The 19,917-nt window shown below is 47.3% G+C and overlaps 2 protein-coding genes and 1 non-coding gene across 3 annotated transcripts; 2 read left to right on the forward strand and 1 right to left on the reverse strand.

Moving 5' to 3' along the window:
• Window positions 1–301: 301 nt before the first annotated feature.
• On the reverse strand, window positions 302–12,585 carry usp12a (ubiquitin specific peptidase 12a). Its single transcript, XM_006627758.3, has 9 exons — window positions 11,919–12,585; window positions 9,705–9,785; window positions 9,028–9,241; window positions 8,570–8,799; window positions 7,136–7,212; window positions 6,124–6,207; window positions 5,094–5,291; window positions 4,533–4,611; window positions 302–3,923 (listed from the first exon to the last, which is right to left on the reverse strand). The coding sequence occupies exons 1-9, from the start codon at window positions 11,964–11,966 to the stop codon at window positions 3,822–3,824; spliced, it is 1,113 nt and encodes a 370-aa protein (XP_006627821.1). The 5' UTR covers window positions 11,967–12,585; the 3' UTR covers window positions 302–3,821.
• A 590-nt stretch (window positions 12,586–13,175) lies between these two features.
• On the forward strand, window positions 13,176–17,380 carry rpl21 (ribosomal protein L21). Its single transcript, XM_006627760.3, has 6 exons — window positions 13,176–13,239; window positions 14,168–14,247; window positions 14,898–14,959; window positions 15,671–15,783; window positions 16,470–16,620; window positions 17,254–17,380. Exons 2-6 carry the CDS (start codon window positions 14,181–14,183, stop codon window positions 17,341–17,343), a joined length of 483 nt encoding a protein of 160 aa, XP_006627823.2. The 5' UTR covers window positions 13,176–13,239; window positions 14,168–14,180; the 3' UTR covers window positions 17,344–17,380.
• On the forward strand, window positions 16,248–16,381 carry LOC138239321 (small nucleolar RNA SNORA27). The gene has a single exon (XR_011189793.1). It is a non-coding gene; the product is annotated as a small nucleolar RNA SNORA27 (small nucleolar RNA).
• Window positions 17,381–19,917: the final 2,537 nt, after the last annotated feature.

The following is a 19,917-nucleotide window of genomic DNA, read 5'->3' on the forward strand; positions in this document are numbered from 1 at the left end:
ACTGGAATGAATCTGACTCAGAAGCTAGAGCTCTGAAGTAGGGCAGAGGAAAGTTGTTTAACAGGGCTCTCACTGTGAAATTACAATATAATCCCAAAGATGAAGGGTATCTTGTCTCAAGTGAAAAGCAATTTGCTTCATTTTTGGTCGGTGGTCACGGGACAGTTCAGTTTCTTTTAAATATCTGACCAATTCCAAAAACAACCAAATTATGAATGTTAAAAGCATGAATGGATACAAGTACATTGTTTATAGTATTCCTGGAGGTACTAAAATTCTCATTCACAATAACACACAGTGGTTGCCTGTACTGTATTTTTATTTTTCTTTATAACAGAAAATGATCATTTCACAACAGGCTGTCTCAAGCAAACCCTTAAATACGCCCGCCAACACCTATAAATCTGTATCAAAAGTGCAACATTGTATAATTTAGATTACATTTTATTGTCTTTATTAATATTTAATATTTTTAAGATTTATACATCTGGTATGTTAACAAATAACATACATTATCTCTTGTAGAAATACGTAACCCAGATTTACAAAATTAGGGACATGTGCCCCCCACCCAAAACAAACATATACAGAATACACAACAAGCTGAAAATCTTGTTCCCTCATCAACAGCCAATCAAGCTACCCAGCTCAGACTGAGTGACCAATCAGGGGGGGGATATGCAGAGGTCAAAGTTCAGGGAAAGGTCACAGCAAAGGTAAAGAAAATCCAACACCTAACAAATTCTCTCAGTGGCACAGTAATTCACTTTAAATAAGCATCAACAACCTCAAACCCAAGTGTGACACCCTCTCACCCACAAAACAGCGCAACACTCTCCACTAAGATTCATCACAGATGATGGTTGTTTATAGATTAACTGCTGGCGCACTGGAGTTTGGCAACCAAAATGAAAAAGGAAATGTAGCACTCCACCTCCACTCAGGGCATTATTAATTATTAAGACTCACTTACGGCAATTTTAAAAAAATATAACAATAACAGACACAGGATATCCTGAAGCCAGGCCACTTGAAATCACACAATCGTCAACTCAAAGCAGCAGAGCCCAGAACAGACCTCTGCAATTACTTTAATTAATCGCACTGGCTGATTTAATTAAATGATTAAAAGAAGCTGGTTGTGACAAAGTACATCCATTTTGTGGTTCACGGGGAAATGGACAAGAATCCCACTGTAAGGCAAGTTTAATGAGAAACTGGCTCTTACAGAAATGCAACATCTGAATTAGAGCAACAGACTTAATATTATTTTACCTCTGGACATCTGTCTGTGCAATTTCACCCCGTGCAAGATCATAAACATGAAGTATACAGAGCCTGCTGTCAGCTTACAAAAACCTGAAAAAGGATTAAAAAAATGCACACAAAGCACTGGAGACTCGGGTTTCCCAGCATGATTTGATTATCCAGACCTAGAGTTAGTGTCTGTTCACAAGAATCTGGTAAGGATAATGCCCTAGCAGTCAGTAGTTGCCCAAGCAACTGTGAACTTCAGATCAGAGAATACAAGTTAGTGTTAAGAGATCTGCAGTAAACACTTCCACACCTATAGGGGGAAGCCTACCCGGGCAGGAGTAACAAAATAAAAAAAAGAACTTGTCCTCTCGGTGGCTGGACAAAGAGGTGAACCAGTACAAGACCAAACCTGCTACACATACATTCTGATCAGCTCCCATTCTGCTGATGGCCCTTGACCCTGGAAGGTAACGGGCAGGTCAGGGGTGGGACCCTCAGCGTGCTGTAGAAGAGAGGTGTGGAGCACGAAACCTTCCTCCAAAAATCAACCGACAGAAAACCACAACAGACGGGTATCTCCAGTACAGCCTGGAAAGGCTGACTGCAGAAGAACAGAAATGCCAAATAAAGGCCGCACTTCACTGCTCGTCCCTGAGCAGTTTCCTTGAGTCCTCTTTTGGCAAAACGTTACAGAGGCATTTCGTAACCCTGTACAGCCATGCGAGTTCAACACCAGACCTTACTATCCACTCCACTGCAGGACTCTTCTACCGCCATACCTCCAGCCCCATTAGCCAACACTTCACTGCCTAGATCAGTCGTGTACGACTCCAGACCTGGAGGGGCACAGGGTTCTTATTCTAACTCTGCGTCACCTAACCAAGCTGGTCATTCCAGCACTAACGGACAAACGGACATTTTGCTGTACTGTTGCTAATTAAAAGAGATCTACAGAACCTGTTGGATTCTGGCCCTGGAGGACTTGAGTTGTGCACCTGTAAGCTAAACCAATGAAACAGCTGTCTGGGAGAAAGACCTGCACCGGAGTCCGCGCCACAGACATTTTTGACTGTCCCTGGCAGGATTTTCACAGCTGCTCAAGTCATGGCTTTGTCCAGGGCATTTTAGCACATTTGGCCTGTTTTGTGTTTTTTTTTTTTTAAACTTGCAACACATTTGGCAGTGGGTTCAGTGCACAAAGGTCAACAGTGTTCACTGGCCTGGTTAGATTTCCCATTCATTTTGCTCATTTTCCCATGATTGTCCAGGAGTCGTGGAAACAGTGGCCGCGGATGAGGGGTGCAATGATAACAGTCCAGGCAGGACAGTAAGAGGGAACAACAGAGCGGAGCCAGAGCTGTGCATCACAGCCATTCTGCCTACATTCGGAGACCAGCGCTCCCGACACATGGGCCGGAATTTCACAAGAGGGTCCTGCACAGATAGCACCCGGAGGGGCTGATCTCTCTGTTCTTGCACTTGAAAGTGACCGATACCACTCCCCTCCTCCTCCCTGCATCTTTATCATCTCTGCCAGACAACCGAAATGCATCACCTATCCTCCCACACTCTTTTCAGAATCAAAAGAGGAGAAAAAGAAATACCCCGAGCCCAAGGTGTATGGGGCCACAGGGAATCGCACACACCCTGCCCCTAAGAACAGAGAACTGAAGACACTCTTTCAGATCAGAGCGAACACACGTGTCCAGTGAAATCAATTCAATCTTTGCCCCAGAAATGCCCCGTGGAGCAATAGAAAATACCCTTCAAATGCAAAAGACGACCCAGGTCATCACTCTCTCACCATCATAATGACAGATCTTCGTCTGCTACCACTCATTAATAGAAACTGAGATGGGATGCCTCCTCTATAAACCCATTTCGCTTAAGTGAAAAATTAAAAACAAAACAGAAAAAGACGACTGATGGCTAAGCGTTCTCAAACATAGCCATGTAAAAGATAGAATTGGAATTCTACTTCGACTGAAATCGACAAAATGGGTTCCTCACAGCTCACTCCCTAGCATGCAGTACTAACGACATTAACGACCCAACACCAGGAACTGATTTGTTCGAACAACACAAGATCACTGCAGCAGCGTCCTCAGACACTGATGTTCCTATATTATAACAAGATGAGCAATCTTTACAAGAGTCCCAAATGTAGAAAAAAAAGATGACACCTTCGCTCCCCTTCGCACAACCTGAATGTTTCTCTCTCCCTCCAAAAACAAAATGCCCACATAAAAATAAGCACGACCAGGAGGTGTCAGGAAATTCAGAAACAGGCTCCGGAGAGGAAAGTGACGTGCTCTGCATGACTGCGTCGGTCTGCAGGTGTGCGTGTGTGTGTTCTGAGCCAATGCACAGTCAAGTTGGAGCTCTGCCAGAGGCCGCAATACCTGAGCAAGTAACCCTAGGATCCTGTGTGTCAGAGTGTTAGCCACCGGGAGGTGCCCTGCAGCCCCAGCCTGGGCCCGCCCACCCCCTGTGCCAATGCCACACTCTGCACAGGGCGCCCACAAAGCCCCCGCGCAGCTGGGGAGGTCCCGGTCCGGCTCCCCTCAGTCCCGCGACTGGTAGAACAGGATGTACCCCGACTCCGAGTTCTTGGAGATCTCCGAGGTGAGCCCGTAGAACTCCTCGATGGCCTGAGCGTCGATCTTCTGCGGGACAGAAAGGCAGACAACACGAGCCTTGAGGACACACAGGGCCACTGCCACTCGAGGGCTGTTTCCCCCTGCAGCTACACTGAGGAGGCAACTGCAGTCACTGCAGTTGTTCAGCTTTAATCCATCAACCCGTTCTACAGCTCCTCTATTCCACTGGCTGCTGTACGGGACTGGCCAAGTCCCTCCTGCAGAACAGACGTCAATCTCCATGGGGTTAGCAGGTCAAAAGCCATGTTAACAACCTGACTCTGAAGAGGGAAAGGTGCAATAGAGTTATAAGGGTCAACATTGCTGTGGCACAGGGGATACCTGCCGTCCTGGGGGTTATGATGGGATAGGGTTTTGAGCTGAATCCATCTCATGACAAATACCAGGGCCTCTGGATATGCCAAGCTGCTGCAGCCGAGACAAAAAAGGTTTTAAAACTGGATGAGGCAGTCATACATTTGACTTGAGCTTTCGAGAACCTCTGGGAACAGTAGTGAAGGTGAAACTGGGACTGCAGCTCAAGCCAAACGTCACGATGCGCCCCGCCCCACATTTCTGATACAGGAGTTGGTCCAGTGATCCCACTGCTGCTGCCCAGTTCCCACTAGAACTCACCTCCACAATATCATCGTCGAACAGCAACCAGAAATCGTGACTTTTCACAATTGCGATATAATGTCCTCGGTTGGGGCCGCTGCAGTGGAAAACGAGAAGAACACAGGAGCGATGAGACGGCGGTTTTTTCCCCCTTCGGAGGTCGGGAATGTTGTGCTTTGGATCATTTTTGTCCTATACAGCCCCTACAGCAGGGGACAATGCAGTTGTGAACTACAATAATTTGCTGATGCTTTAAAAGGTAAGTACTGTATAGGCTGCTTTTCAAAAACAAAATCCTCTCTCCATCTAACAGCTACAGAGCAACAGTGCACACAAATATATGCTAAACTAAATTGAACAAATCTCCAAAAAGAATCATTTATTAAAGATTCAGTACACGGCATATTTTTAGCTATGGTACACTATTTGAGGCATAGAGCGTTCCCTGTCTGTTGCTTTATTTTGCAGCACTCTCCTAACGTCCATCTGCTTCACAGGCACGAACCCCAGAGGAGACTGGAGCCGACACGCCCATCCCTGCGAAGCCACCGAGACCGCAGGGTGCACGGGGGGAGTTACCTGCCGCAGTGCACCACCACCGCCACCAGGTCGTAGAGCCGCTCGGGGTTGGTGGCGTCGCCGGAGGTGTTGAAGAGCCGCAGCTCCAGGGGGAACACCACGCGGTAGGACAGCTTGGTGTAGCGGTGCAGCTGGTCCATGTACTTGAACCTCTTCAGGTGCAGAGCCAGGATCATGGGCAGCTTCTTCACCTTCATCCTGGAGCACCGTGGCGGAGAGCACGTGAGCATCAAAACCAGGACAAAGCCCCCCAGTCTACCTAAGGGCTTGATCCACTAGATTTCTGCTGCTGCTGCTTCGTTAAATACACAGAGGAACTAAACACGTCCTCTACTTCTGTCCAAAGTTCTGGTACTATCGGATGTGGTCCAGGTAGCTACAGGGTCTCCATCATACAACTCGGCCTCCTAAGGCCCTGCAGCTGGAGGATGGACGCTGAGCCCCACCCCCAGTGCACAAACTGACCTACCACTTCCTTAAACCGACACCAGGACTACCCAGACCTATGCTGCCTTGGAGACCGGTGAAGGATTTTGAGAAGACAGGATAAAAAAAAAAAGACAAGAGAGAGCGGACAACAACGGTGGAAACATCTGGATGAGCTGAAAGTGGACAGAGTATCCTCCCAGGAGAGTGTGTGGACAGGCCTGTAGGCGAGGGCAGGTAAGGGTGTATCAGGGGCACATGTGAGGCAGGGGTAGTAGTAAAGGCGTAGGTGGACACAGGTTTTTTTTTTTAGTTCATGGAAAGAAGAGAATCCCTGTATTAACCAGTCTGAAGTTTGAGAGAGCTGGCAGCATGCAAAGTAAAGGTCCCTGATCTGGAACGTCCAAAGCTTCTTTAATCAACAGCACTTTGAAAACTTCCAGAAGATTAATTGGTTAAGGCTAAACTGCTCCACCTTGGTGCTTTGTGACAGGATTTAAGCTGCTGACAACTGAAAGAGACCTCAGGCTCATGGCCCTTCAGGACCAGAGTGCCCTGCTCCAGAGGGGACTGCTGAAGCCCTGGGTGACTCAGGGACACTTGCCTCTTGTGCGCCTCCTGTTTGCTGCGGCACTCCTCACAGTAGTATTTGTACTCGCTGCACAGGGTCTCCGTGTTACTGAAGCCCCTGGGGAAACAAGGAGGGAGAGAGGGGGCCGGAGAGAGAGGAAGCAAGAGAGCCGTGATGATGCACTTCTGTCTTTGGCCTGCGTTCAACAGGCCACCGTTTCCCAAAAGACGCATTTTATTGCGTTGCGTTATGATTGTTGGCTTCCACTGCCGATTTTTTTTTCAGATCGGTCTTTTCCCTTCTGCGTCTTTAACCCGCCGGCAGAAATAAATCAACCGGCGCACTGCTTCAAGGGGTGCTTACAGGAGTGCCAACAAGGCCGACCGCGGGGGAGAGCCACTGCGGAAGTAAACACTGCCGTAAATCTCCGTCTGCACAACCGCTGCTCTTCCGATCCAGACCGATGAGCCACCGAGGACGATAACTCGCACAGGAGTCAACACGGACTTACTGGCAACGAGGAAACAAGCCGAGCCGGTGTGCTTACACCCCCTCCTAACATTTTGTGTTGAAATGACTTCATACTGAAAGACCTCTGTCTTATCACTGTGAACTTAAATTATGGGCTGCGTGATCATATACCGTATACGGACAGACATTCCTGAAATTCTCTGCTCTGAATCAGCGGTTGTGACCCATTTTCCTTGGCCTTGCTCTGCGAGCCTCGGCTCCATGGGAGCACAGCTACTGAGCCATCCTGTCCACAGCGGGCTGGGTGGCGGGCCTCCTGCAGAACCGGGTGCAACTGCAGGTTTTCCCAAGTCTCTTTAAAGGACCTGCGCCCGAAAGACCTGGTGCCGTTACGCCAACAATGAGCTGCTTTGGGCTGTCAACAGGGGAGTGGGGATGAAAACCTGCACTGGTCTTCTAGGACCGGGAATGGCATGTCTACGGTCTGTCTGATCTCCACATCCTGCAGTTCCCTGCACCCCTACAGGCCAAGCAGAAACAATACCCCATAGCCCAGGGCAACCTCCAGTCTCACCTTAAGCAATGAGTGATTGATGTGTTTTGCTCTACATCCACAGAGAGGTCTAAAAAATCTTCATCCTTACTGCTGATCTGTACAGAGGAAGGAGGAGGGGTTGAGAGGGGAGGAGACAGCAAGGCAATAAGGTTCAATTAATGTGCTTCTGTTTCTTTTTGTTTCTATAAATAATGCACTTATTACACGGTACACTGTTCAAACCATCCAATTAATCCATCACATCATAACTCCTGAAATGTTACGGAGCATTTTGGTTTGCAGATTCCAGAATGGCCCAATGAACTGCTTACAAAAATACCGGCAAAAGCTCTGACTTCCATAAGGATCTGGAAAGAGACCTTTTGCAGCAGAAAGACCACAGCTCACAGTCTCTGCAGACCCACAACACCCACTGCCCTCCAGTGACACTCTCACACGTTCAGTCCACACCACAGAGCTCACTCTGGCGGCTCAGTCACTGTCACTGGCAACAGCTCTTCCTCGGGCAGGGAAAGAGTGGCCAAGGAGACACACGTAACAGCTGCTCACATCGTGCAAGAACAGGCCTGATCATACTGGGGTCTTGCCAAGTGTCTTGTTTTCTCTTTTCAAATACTGTGATCTAAGTGCTGTGGGCATCACTGGTTGTTTAAAAACGTGTCAATCTTGCATGAGGAGACAATCAGAAGGCATCAACAAATACCACAATGCATATGCATGGCTGGAACAAAACTACATACTCATGGCTTTTCCTCCCCCCCACGTTATACATTTAAATATTCAAATCACTATGGCTCGTGGCTAAGATCCCCACACATGCACAAAGTGAGGAATGAGGAAGTGCAGGCTGACTTCTCAGACCAGCTACCTTTTCAGCTAATCCTCTTCTGACATCACAGACAGCACCACCCCGTACCAGGGGAATAAAGCCAACTGCAAGAGATATTTTCTAGTGCTGTACATTAAGAAAACACTATAACTATATCTACGATACAATGTGCAGAAATCTACAACCAGGCTGGGCACGACACTGAAGGACACATGGGCTCAGTGTTTGTTCGGGTGTGTCCTTCTGCAGAGGGCCTTTCTGATCCTGGTTCCAGAATGAGGCACCTTCAGTCAGTGCTGGGAGGTTACTGGGCCAAGCAATACACCATATGCAACAGTTAAGTAACTGAGAGAGCTTGAGCATAATGAAAGCCAGAAGACCTCATTCTGTTGTCTCCAGGACCAGGGACGGGGTATCTGGTCTGGCAGCATGCTGGCATGCAATACAGTCCCTTCTAGTTTGGTCTGAGCTAGAGGCAGTCAGCCTGGGCACTCCCATTCCATCGCACCGCAAGCCTTCAAGGCCCGTCAGTGTCGAGTCACTCAGGAACGGTGACACGACTAAAGCAGCCGTCGGACAAGTCCCGAACCGCAGAGAGAGCAATGCTGGCCCGGCCCACTCACAGTCTCGCAGGTGAGGCAGCGCGTCTCGTTGGTGAGCGTGCCCTGGAAGATCTCGTGCACCCAGGTGGGCTGGGGCGGGGCGTTGTTGTTCTGCGCGTCCAGCGTGCCGTTGGGCAGGCGGCCGTTCTGCTTCTCCTGCTTCCTCTCATCCTGCAGCAGGTCCGCGATGGTGTTCAGCAGGTAGTTGAGGAACTCGTGGGCATCCTGCTGCATGTAGTTGTCAAAAAGCTCTGGGCAGACACACACAAACACAAAGGGGGGCGGTATCAGATCAGATCAGGTAGCAGTGTCAGATATGACCCCTCCAGCCCCCGAGGGCCAGATTTCAGTGGGCTTGCTGGGTTTAAATCATCAATAGCTGGAGACCTTAGAAAACCGAGATAGGTATCAGCACCAGTTTAGCCATTAGGTAATGAAACCTCCAGACGCCGGGACACGCCCCATCGACAGGAGCTCACCGTTCTCCTTGCGCAGCCGGGTGATGAACTTCTTCGGGGGGATGACCCCCACTTTCTTCTTCTGGGTGGCGATGCTGTGGAAGAGGTCGGCCAGGCAGGTCAGAAGGCTCTCCTTCCGACGGGGCTGGCTCTTGTACGCCAGGACCTTCTCCCGGAACGGCCGGCAGAAATAGAGCGCTTGCAGGACAGAGTTGCAGTAGCACGTGTTCCCGAACTAAGGGGGGGGGGGGGGGGATGGAAATTGACAGCCTCAGTTCCTCTCAAGACGCGTGGTTCCACATCGGCTCTCCAGTGCAGAGGTAGAGTCCGAGCAGGAAGCACCATACTCCACTGCCAAAGTTATTCTAGTCCTCCTGCGACACTTAAAAACAGTGTATTACAGGGTATTTCTCCACAGGAGTCCCTTTACGTTTTGTCTACCTCTTCAAGAGAGCTTTAAAGGAGGTACAACCAAAGTTATCATCTCTGCAAATGTGGTAACATAAATGGAGAATATTTGTCAAAGGGAAAAAGTTCTAGTTCTAAATTATTATGCAGTGATATTAATAATAATAATAATAATAATAATAATAATAATAATACATAGGCACAATGCAAGACGCTAGTAAAACACTTATTAAAAAGCCTTTTCTTTTCATTTCCCACATGGGCACCAGGCAGAAGGCGCAAATACTCACGTTGACTAAGCCGAAGTAGTGCTCGTTGACGGGGAACTGCTCTGGGCCAATCTCTTTTTCCAAAGCAGAGGCATTGGCGCCCTGAAACAACACAGGGTGAGCCCCTTTACTGGTCCAGCAGGGCACCGACATGGGACAGGGGGCCACCAGAGAGCGCAGAACCTTGTGTGCTCTTCCCACCCCACATGATCGTACGAGCTCTCGTACTGACGGTCTCCCTACGGCACTTGTGAAAGGGCTCGGCTAACACGCTGTAAACACACCCCCCTTTATTTCTTCTTCCTCACCCGACGCCTCATCCCGGCCAGATGGAGGTTGGCTTTGCTGCCCAGCTACCCCCAGACAGGGCAGGTTAATGAGGACAGGGCTGCAATCCTGCTACTCATGCATTTGGACAATCCAGCCCAGCCAATCACAGCCTGCATTCTGGGGGCGTGGGAGAACACTGAGGCACGGGGAGAAGACCCCAGTAAACATGTGGGAGAGAGGAAGGGCTAATTTCCCCATCAGAATGCGCTTCAGCCCACAATCGAACACAGAACCCCAGAGCTCTGAGGCAGCAATGTTACTGCCTCGCCTCCAACACCACCGGGCCCAGATATATTAACTCCAGGCTGATGGAACTGGCCAGGCGGAAAACGAAAAATAAACACAGGACAGGAGCAGCTCCATTTTCATAGCACTGCCTCACTTGCTCCACTCCTTCTCCTAGGCACATATCTGCTCTCCCCAGACCAAGTTAATTTCAAGCCAAACCATCCATCTTGCTCTATGCCCAAGAAGCAAGATTTTAATTGAACCCATGTCTATATTTGTAGCATTATCAGAATAGCAGGTATGGCTCCTTTAGAGTCAGGACCTCTGAAGGAATGCATCAGCCAAAGTGAAATATTTAATTTTGATAACTATTCGTGGAAAGCAACTCACTTTTCTTAGTTTATATGATACACTGTGAGGCAGAAGTAAGAAAACGACAAACACACACAACACCGATAAGCAAATGCCTTCTTTCCCTGTACTGCTCTGCTCAGACGCTGACTGACTCCGGCCCCCTCTGCAGAGAGAACGAGGATACAGCCCCCAATTGACTTCTCCCCAGGTGCTGACTAGGCTGCCTGTGGAGTCCGTAATAAGCCTGCATCTCCGAGCAGGAGACCTTGGGAAGCCTGAGATTTCCAGGACATAATTAACACCTAGGAACAGCTCCTGCGACCTGCAAAACAGCAGGCTCCTCGGCAGACCACAGGCTACAAGACCAGGCCCATAGACATTCCCAACACACGGACACAGGCTTCCCCTCCGGCACAGGCACCTGCTTGAGCAGGGATGAGGAATCATGTGCTGAATGCACTGCTGTTACACAGCTGATGTTTGACAATCATGTATGGAAAAAAAATACTGGTCATTCACCCATTGCAATTTAAGTGCTATGCTGCATTAATGTTTCAACGTTTTCAACTTCGGTATGTTCACTACAATAATACATTTGGTGATCGGGTATTGTGTCATAACCTGGCCTGTAACTGTTGCATCTTCAAAAGTTCTATTTAAGTGTAGAGTCCATCATCCTTTTTCGTACGTTACGTGAATCGCGCCTACGTTAGTCATAAACACGTTTATTTACGATGACATCCACGCAATTCTTCAATTTCTAACAACCGGAGACAGTGTCACGCAATCAATGCAGTTAACTAGACGCTACAATCTAGTTACACTTGCGAGCAAATACGACCATATGCGTATAATCCACCACAACATTACAACTAACCTGCACCTGCACGTTAAAATAAAAATGGAACAGGATCTTGCAAAATGCACCGGTTTATATTTTTCCCCCTACTTCAAAACGGTGATCAGATCGTATCCAGCGTCAAACTGCTACAGAAGCTTTCGCTGTTTCGGTGTGACAATTATATGGCCACTTACAAATACTGTAGCAATCGATCGCCGCGCAACCATTTAAGGGTGACATCCTGCTTTTAAAAACAACATGCAGCTCCCGGACAAACTGCACGAACACGATTAGGCCTGCAAAACCCAGGAGCTACTCTTATGTGAAAGTGAATCTCGGAGCCAGCCAGGAAGCAGGGAAACCGAAATTGCTCGGTCTTCTCCGCCCTCGCCGGTGCCCGGGCACGTTGCGCCAGCAGCCAGGCAAACTGGGCATTTGTCTAAATGTGGGTTTTTTTTTTTTTAAAGTAAATTGTTGCTTACCATGGTACAAATGGAGGCGATTTTGGAAACTGTCATTAGGATTTCCATCCGCCCAGCGCCATCTTCCACCCAATCACAGTGCGCAGGGAGTGAGGGCGACCGTGCTGCAGAAGCGGGCGCCCTGCGGACGGGCAGGTCCTAGAGCCGACGGCCTCTCTCCGCGCTCAGGTCGGCCGCTTCGAAACGGGTGCCCAGAAGCGGCATGGGATAAATACAACGTTATTTCCCGCAACAGGTCCGTGCCCTTGGCATGAAATCTCGGCGATGCAGGCAGTTAGGGCAAGGCGGAGATGGGCAAGGCGCCGGGCGGGTCATGGGGGGGGGTGTGAATCTTCTGTTCCGGGGCTTAAGACTCATGCTTCAGCGCCGCAAGAGGCTGATTTCCATCGTGTCCCGGCCGTGCTACCATCGAGCAGGTCCAGGGGAAGGCGCCTGCTTGGACAGACCTGGAAGACGGCGTCCGTTCTGATCGGTTCAGTCAATCAACTGATCCCACGACGTCAGGATCACCCCTCCCTCAGTAGTCCTCGAGAATGGCAGGGTGTTTGGTATTTTCCATCTCAGGTGATTTACACAGACCTCCCCTTTAGGCAGTTACACGTCCCAAAGAGTGTTGTGCTTGTTTACAAATCGATTAATTAACGGTGAGCAACGAAGCCCGCCGGACAGGCTGTCCAGAAGTGTGGTTGGCCACCCCCATATATGCAATGTTTTAAACATCTGTTATCCCTGATGGAGCCGAAAGCAATATATACCAAACCCCAGGAATTATTAAAACTCATCTTACAGACCCAAAATAAACATTGTTGTTTTAACTGTAATGACTCGACGCCACAGAATAGCGCTATCTCCCGGCTGATGTAATACTGCGTTTCTGTTTCATTTGTTGAAGGCAAAGGGAAACATTGCTGGGTCAGAACGATCCTACGCAAAGCAAAGGTTTCATAAATGGCACAAGAGAAACACACTGGCTGACCTCTCCCGCCCCCAGCATTTGCACAAAAACTGCACCCCCCGGCCACCACCTCCAATGCGGCGTGATCTCATTAATCATGTGATAGCGATCTAGGGTCCTTCGGGATAAATAAAATAAACCCGATGCCTTGTAAAAAGTTAGCAAAATAAACATGCTATATACTTCAACCACACGGGTTTTAGACTCGTTGCATAGCACAAGGAGGTAAGTCAGATCTGTTTCGAAGCGCCTTTGCATTTTCGATCAGGCGAAGGCGTTGTCCTCCTCAGTTCCACTGTGTAAGGCGGAGCTGGGGTCCTTCGCTCTCTCTTTCCGCCGGACCCTCCATCTTGAAAGCTAGCAGGGGTAGGCAGAGCTCCTCAATTCTTTTTAAAAATAGGGTCTTTATTGCCCAGAAATATACCGCAAGTTTCCCTTGCGCACATCTAGAAGTGTTTCTGAAGACAGGTTGGTTCGGTCTGCGTTTTAAATGACGACCGGAAAGCGGAAAAAAATGTTTCTTTTGTGGGGTGATGTTTCATGAGGCGGACAGACTGCATGGCAGCCCATGTGGGCCCTCTCTGTACTGCGTTCATCTTGAATACAACGTTTACACTTTGGGAGATTTTGGCGGCTGCGGGCCCATATGTTTCTTTGACACAGAGCTGAAATTAAAGATGGCGTACTAGTAGTTGTTTTTGCAGTTGAGTTGCTGTTTAATTTTACATGCAGCGATTTCACGGTCCGGTCACAGCTGAGATTCTCAGCAGTAAGAAGTCTTACCCCAAGTCTTGGGGTGTATCGTTTTTTATTCGGCCCCTTATCAAAATTCACGTTATGTCGTTTAATCTTCCCAAATTCGGTCTATTGATAAATACGCGGAGCTCCCATAACGTAATTTTTCCGCAATGTCGAACTTGCTTCAGGGTTGTATCTTATGTTGTTTCTTACCTATAGGCTTTGGGTGTCAGACTTTTAAAATCTGCTTCACAGGTATCTGTTTACTTTTCCCACTTTATTACGAGTTTTATGTAACGGAGTCACCCTGCACATAAACAAGAGCGTCTTCAAGGCCAATGAGAGCTGGAAGCAGTTTTAAGTCACTCTAGAGATGTTCAGTTGTGTCCTTGCACTTGTTTGCAGTGATTAAACTGTCAGCCTCAAGGGTACCTTGACGAGGTTTGGATATGGATGCTGACTTGTGCAGTGTATTCTAGAAGCAGATGCCCCAGATGTAGCTCGGTAGGAAGGAGGTGCAGTTGGGTAGTTTTAACGTGTGACATTTGTCTTGCAGTTAAGCCGTCGACATGACTAACACCAGGGGCAAGAGGAGGGGCACGAGGTACATGTTTTCCAGGCCCTTCCGCAAACATGGTGAGTATCTGCATTGCGTCTCATACCGCCAGGGCTTCGGGTTCGAATCCAGCTCGGGACATCTGTGTGGAGCTAGAGAGCTCAACCCATACCAAAACTGGGATTTTCTCCAAATGCTTCGTACTTTCCAGCCACCGGCCAAAGACACATCGGCTTTGACTGGCTACTCTAAAAATCATTTTATTGGGGTGGTGTACCTGGCAGAACCAGTTGCCGGTTCTGTCTTGGGACTAAACAGATCACCGAAACCCAGATGAGTTGAATGGACTTCTCATTTCTGGCCTTTCTGCTGATCTAAGTTGAGCCACCTGCTTCAGCCAATAACATGATCTTCTGGGCTAAATATCAACATTAGGTTTGCTGTCACACTTTAAAGGAGCCATTTTTGGTTCTGTAGGTTTTTGGAAGCCTATCCTGTCAGTCTACCGACAATTTATTTTTCCTTCATTATCAGTCACTTTCAGACCTTTTGTATTCTGCATTTGTTGGGAGTGCTGTTTGTCGTAATTCAGTGCCATGACATGCTTCTCTAGTTGCAAATTAAAGGTCAAATTTGATGTATTGGAAGTAAGGATATGCATTGTGTGGAAATTACAATACTTTGAAAATGTGTGCAGTTTTTTATGCTGTGATCTTGATTTGTTCAACAGGGCCTGTTCCACTGTCGACTTACATGCGTATCTACAGAAAAGGAGATATTGTTGACATCAAGGTATGTTGTAACTTGCAGAGTTATAAGACGCAGGGACTTAAATGTAACTCCTGTTTCACGGTGTTCTGGTCCATTTCATGTCTTGTGATCTACAGTGATGGATATTTTAAGGTTACTTTATTCCAAAAGGTGTTGTAAGAGTTGAAATACTGTTTTTCTGCTACACTAGTGTGAATTTTGAAGCTGCCCGCAGTGTGCACATTTTGAATGGGATCAAACCGGTGTACAGAGGGAGTCTGATGCAGGCAGTGTGAAACTAATGAAGTTTGCGTTTTGCACATTTTCGCATGGGTAGTGTTTCGGGTAAATATATCAGAGCAACTGCTAAACTTTACTCCTGTTGCTCAAGAGTGAAATCACTACCTGCCGAAGCTTGAAAATGTTCTTACAATTGCCTCGCCCACAAACAGTAAATCGGTTGACATTGGGATCTTTTTATATGGACAGAGTACATGAAATCAGTTAACTTCTGTGTCTGCATATGATTTGTGGATTGTAAGTAAGCTAATAAGCACTAAAAAGCACAATGAATATTGGCTCTATCTCTGGGAAATGTGCAGGGCAGTCAATAACGGATGCCTCTGTAATTTATTGTAAGTGAAAGTAGTTTCAACCGACACTGTGATCGTGTAGCAGTTGATTTGATTGTTTTCTTTGAATATTTGTCTATGTTCTTTTCTTTTATTTTTTTTATTTGATAAAACTTCGTAGGGAACGGGTACTGTACAAAAAGGAATGCCCCACAAGTGCTACCATGGCAAGACTGGCAGAATTTACAATGTGACACAGCATGCTGTGGGCATCATTGTCAACAAACAGGTTAAGTAAGTATACGATTGTTTTTCTCTTGCTTTGTGTCTTTCGGCAAATGTTGACCTAAAGAGTTGTTCTTTTCCTCGTGGTCTGAACAGTACTAGAGCTTTGATTGGGTGGGGATAAAAAACGTTCTTTATGAAAAGCTTTGTTTAGAATTTAACTTTGTGGCGTGTAAGGTTCACAAAACATGTTATTGATCAGTGCGAGACGACATCAATGTGTTGCCAAAGCAGTTAGGACTAAAAGTTTTAAGTGACAAAGATTATATTTGTTGGGGGGAAAAGATTAACATCAGTAAAAGTACAGTTTTACAGTAGGAAAGGAGAAGTAAAAGACTGAGTGTAAAAACGTGAGTCGAGGTCACTGTATATTCACTGGTCATGGTAACAGATCAGAGGATTGAAAGGCACAGGATTTTAAATGTGAGTCTCTCATTCAACATGTTATAAAGCCCATAATCATTCCTGCAGCTGTGCCCCATTTCACTTTGCCATTCAGACAGCCCAAGTGTCTTGAATGGTCATTCAGGTGGGGTATATTGAAGTCCTTTTTTCAAAACGCAAGCGAACAAGTTGTTTGGCTTGGATCCTGTGAGAGGACACATCTGCGGCTACAGTGACGCGGGCCGGGCGTCGGTATACGTTTTTTAATTTGATGGTTAAAAGGGGCTCCGTGTCACCTTTTCTCTCTGCAGGGGCAAGATCCTGGCCAAGAGGATCAACGTGCGCATTGAGCACGTCAAGCACTCGAAGAGCAGGGACAGCTTCCTGCAGCGGGTGAAGGAGAACGAGAAGAGGAAGATCGAGGCCAAGGCGAAGGGCACCTGGGTGGAGCTGAAGCGTCAGGTATGCCGAGTCGGAGACGGCGCCGATGACTCGGCACGTTCTCTGCAGGACTCTCATAGCTGCCCCCCCTGATAGGGGGGGGTCCACACTTCCGTTTATTTTTCCCCCCTGCGTGGGTGGGCACTGGTTTGATGAGGGAGGCTCCCTGAATGTGAAGACTGAAAAGATTCTCTAGGGCTCTTCTGTTGCAGCAGCTACTTACTGCTCATTTGTTTTTTTTTTGTGTGTGTGTCTGTGGAAGGTATTGGGTAATGGGACACTTTTCATGACGGTTCTCAGAAGTGTTGCTATTTGTGCAAAGTGTAAAGACGTGTGAGAAAACTGGTGTTCCTGTAAGAAAGGGCGGTACAGAAGCCCTGTGTAGTGCCCAATACTGATTTTCTGCTCCTGTGTTGGCTTCAGGGAATCGCATGATCACTCGCCATCCTTCTGAATGGTGACAACTAATAGGGACCCTTCCTCCTTCTTCCCAATTGTGGAGCATTTTCCCTTCTGCTAAATTTGTCTTAGAGCAGTCAGTTTGTGCTAAATCTAAATATAACCTGCGAGTTATAGCTTCATTCAAGCATCGGGGGGGGGGGGGGGCACGCTCATCTGACGTCTTCTGACTGTTGGTCTTCTTTGTTTTTGCAGCCTGCTGCTCCCCGGAAGGCGCACTTCGTGACCACCAAAAATAACGAGCCTCAGCTGCTGGAGCCCATCCCCTACGAGTTCATGGCATAAAATGTCCTGCACGGCCAATAAAGACATTTTCACAAAAGGTCTTGGCTTGAATGGTCTGTTTTCATCTCCGATTTCAGTGTGTGTTTGTAGCTCTGGGAAGAGAGGTGAGTGGAGTGTCAGGGGCTGCTGGTGCTCAGTGATGATCCTCCTCTTACGATTGCCCTGTGAGGCAAAGTGAGAATAGTTTCACCGGCGAACTGAGAGCAAACCAGCGCTGACACAGTGAGGCTGGGTGAACGACAAGCTGCCTGTATTACTGTATGTGCTTCTGTTTGTAACAGCCCCGCTCTCATCTCTTCCATGCTTCATCTTGTGTGGCTGCATGTTATGTTTTGGTGGAGCTTGGAACAAGAAATGGCCATTCAGCCCATCTAGTCTGGTTGTAGCCATTTGATGGATGGTTCTCTTTCTTGAAAAGACCCAGGGTATCTACTTCCATCACATTGACAGGTTTGATCTGAAGTTATCGTTTGCAACCCTGTAAGAAACTGCCGTAGAGTTGCTAGGAGTTTAGTCTTCAGACTTCTTAACCAAGTCACAATAGGTACTGGGATGGAGCGAGCACTTGTCAGCAATTGCAGATGGTAATCTTTACAGATCTGGAACCTTTTGAGGGGAATTGGAATGTGCAGTTTATGTTCCCTGGGTCCATGGTACATAACTTGGGGGTCTAAGTTGAAAACTATCTGGAAGGTAAAAATGATGCAGCATATATAATGACGTGACATTTTTAATTTCATGTCAATGTAGTTGAATGTTTTACTTATACCTTTAGGAAGTACTAATATGCACAGATATAGAATAGGTGTTACACATATACCAATAGTTAACCTAGTAAAGTCACTCAGTGGGAGACATTGTATCCAGCTGTGAGTTTTGAGGATAGGTGTTTTTCAGAAAAATATCTTGGAATTGCACAGTGCTCAGACTTCCAGAGTAATGAACTTGGAAACAACCTTGCTTTCGAATAATGAAAACTTTTATTTGTTTAATATGGGTGTAGTGCAGCTGGTCTGGTAAGCACTCCATCATTCTGTTGTCCATTCCCTGGCTGACATACGAGGGCCTCAGACGTTTACAACACAGTCGGTTTTGCGCTGTTGGGAGTTCTGCATATCTTCATCTTTAGGCATATTGAACATTGAGTAGACAGGTCCCATTATCTGCAGCACACCTGGGTGTAAAAACAAAAATTAAAATCCGAAACCCTAATGCAGCCACAGTGAGCCCCATCCACATTCGGAGAATGAGTGTAAGGTCAGAATCCCCAGCTGTTGTGGGGTGGGAGGCCAGGCATGGAAACAGTGGGGCTATTCGGAGTATTATGGGCTGCAGTAATGACACAGCACCTCCGATACCCCTCGAGGTCATTGTTCATCATCGTAGTGTCATTTAGCTGATTCCAGGCCTTCTGTGGATCTTGTGCAAGAGGGCCAGAGCCACTATCCCAAGTGCTTTGAATTGGTTTTAATATTTAAGGTATGCTGCCAGGGAGAAAAACAGTCCATTGTGTAGCTGGACGTATATAGTCCACCACCAGCCACCCTGATTGCCAGGAGAGGGGAAGATTATCTTATTCCTTGCACATGCAGGGTAGAAGCTGAGGGAAACACTTTCAAGAAGAGCCCTGTGCTGCAGATAACAATGAGTAGTTAAGTGATTGTCATCAGGGACCATCATGGGTGACACTGTTGGAAATGAATTCTTTCCACGGAGCCAGCTGATCTCCCAGATACTCCAAACGTTTATATCCCTCTGTTGGTTTTTCAGCTCCAGGATGTCAAGTTGCCTGTAAAAAACTGAACAGGGCACTTTTTTAGAAGAAGAGTAGGGTTAACGCTATTTAAACGTGTTAATAGTTCAGGTGGGGGATGTGTTGAGCAATTGTTTGCTTAGTGACACAGAAAACCTCAGAGAATGGAATTCTGCAAGGGGTGAAGTGGGATCTGTTTTATTTCAATTTCTATTTTTTTGGTGCCAGTAATGCTGAGTCTATATCCCTCACATGCATTCCAGCTGCTGAAGAGTCACGGTGGGTTGTGTCTTGCGTACACTGCTGTTTCCCCCAGCTCGCTACGTAAGGGTTAGAAAAATCCTGCAATTTTTTTTCCTGCTGTTTTGACACAGTTTCTCCTTTGGGGTCTCTAACACCGGTCCTGGAAATTTTCCAGTCCAGCAGTTTTTATAGGTCACCAGTTTCTATAGACGTGTATTAGTCTAACTATGACAACTTAAACAAGGAAAGTTGTTGAAATATGAGTGTACATCTTTTAGATGGACAGACATTTCAGAATTCTATGAATTCACTTATGTTATCACAATATAAGCCAACAGTGGGTTAGCACTACAATTGTTCTAAGTGTCTGGCCACCTTCCCCTGGCCTTTACCAGTCATGGCCTCATATTCATTCCCATCTCTGAACCGGCTTCATCACTGTTCTTCTCACTGAGAGCTGGTGTGTGGGGAGCGTACTGGTGCACTATGGCTGGAGTTGTAGGTGGTGCTACACACTGGTGGAGGAGGGGAGTCCCCAGTACCTATAGAGTGTTATATACGTGTAAGGATGATATTAT

The sequence above is a fragment of the Lepisosteus oculatus genome, chromosome 5 (genome assembly GCF_040954835.1).
Source record: "Lepisosteus oculatus isolate fLepOcu1 chromosome 5, fLepOcu1.hap2, whole genome shotgun sequence".
Taxonomy (NCBI): domain Eukaryota; kingdom Metazoa; phylum Chordata; class Actinopteri; order Semionotiformes; family Lepisosteidae; genus Lepisosteus; species Lepisosteus oculatus.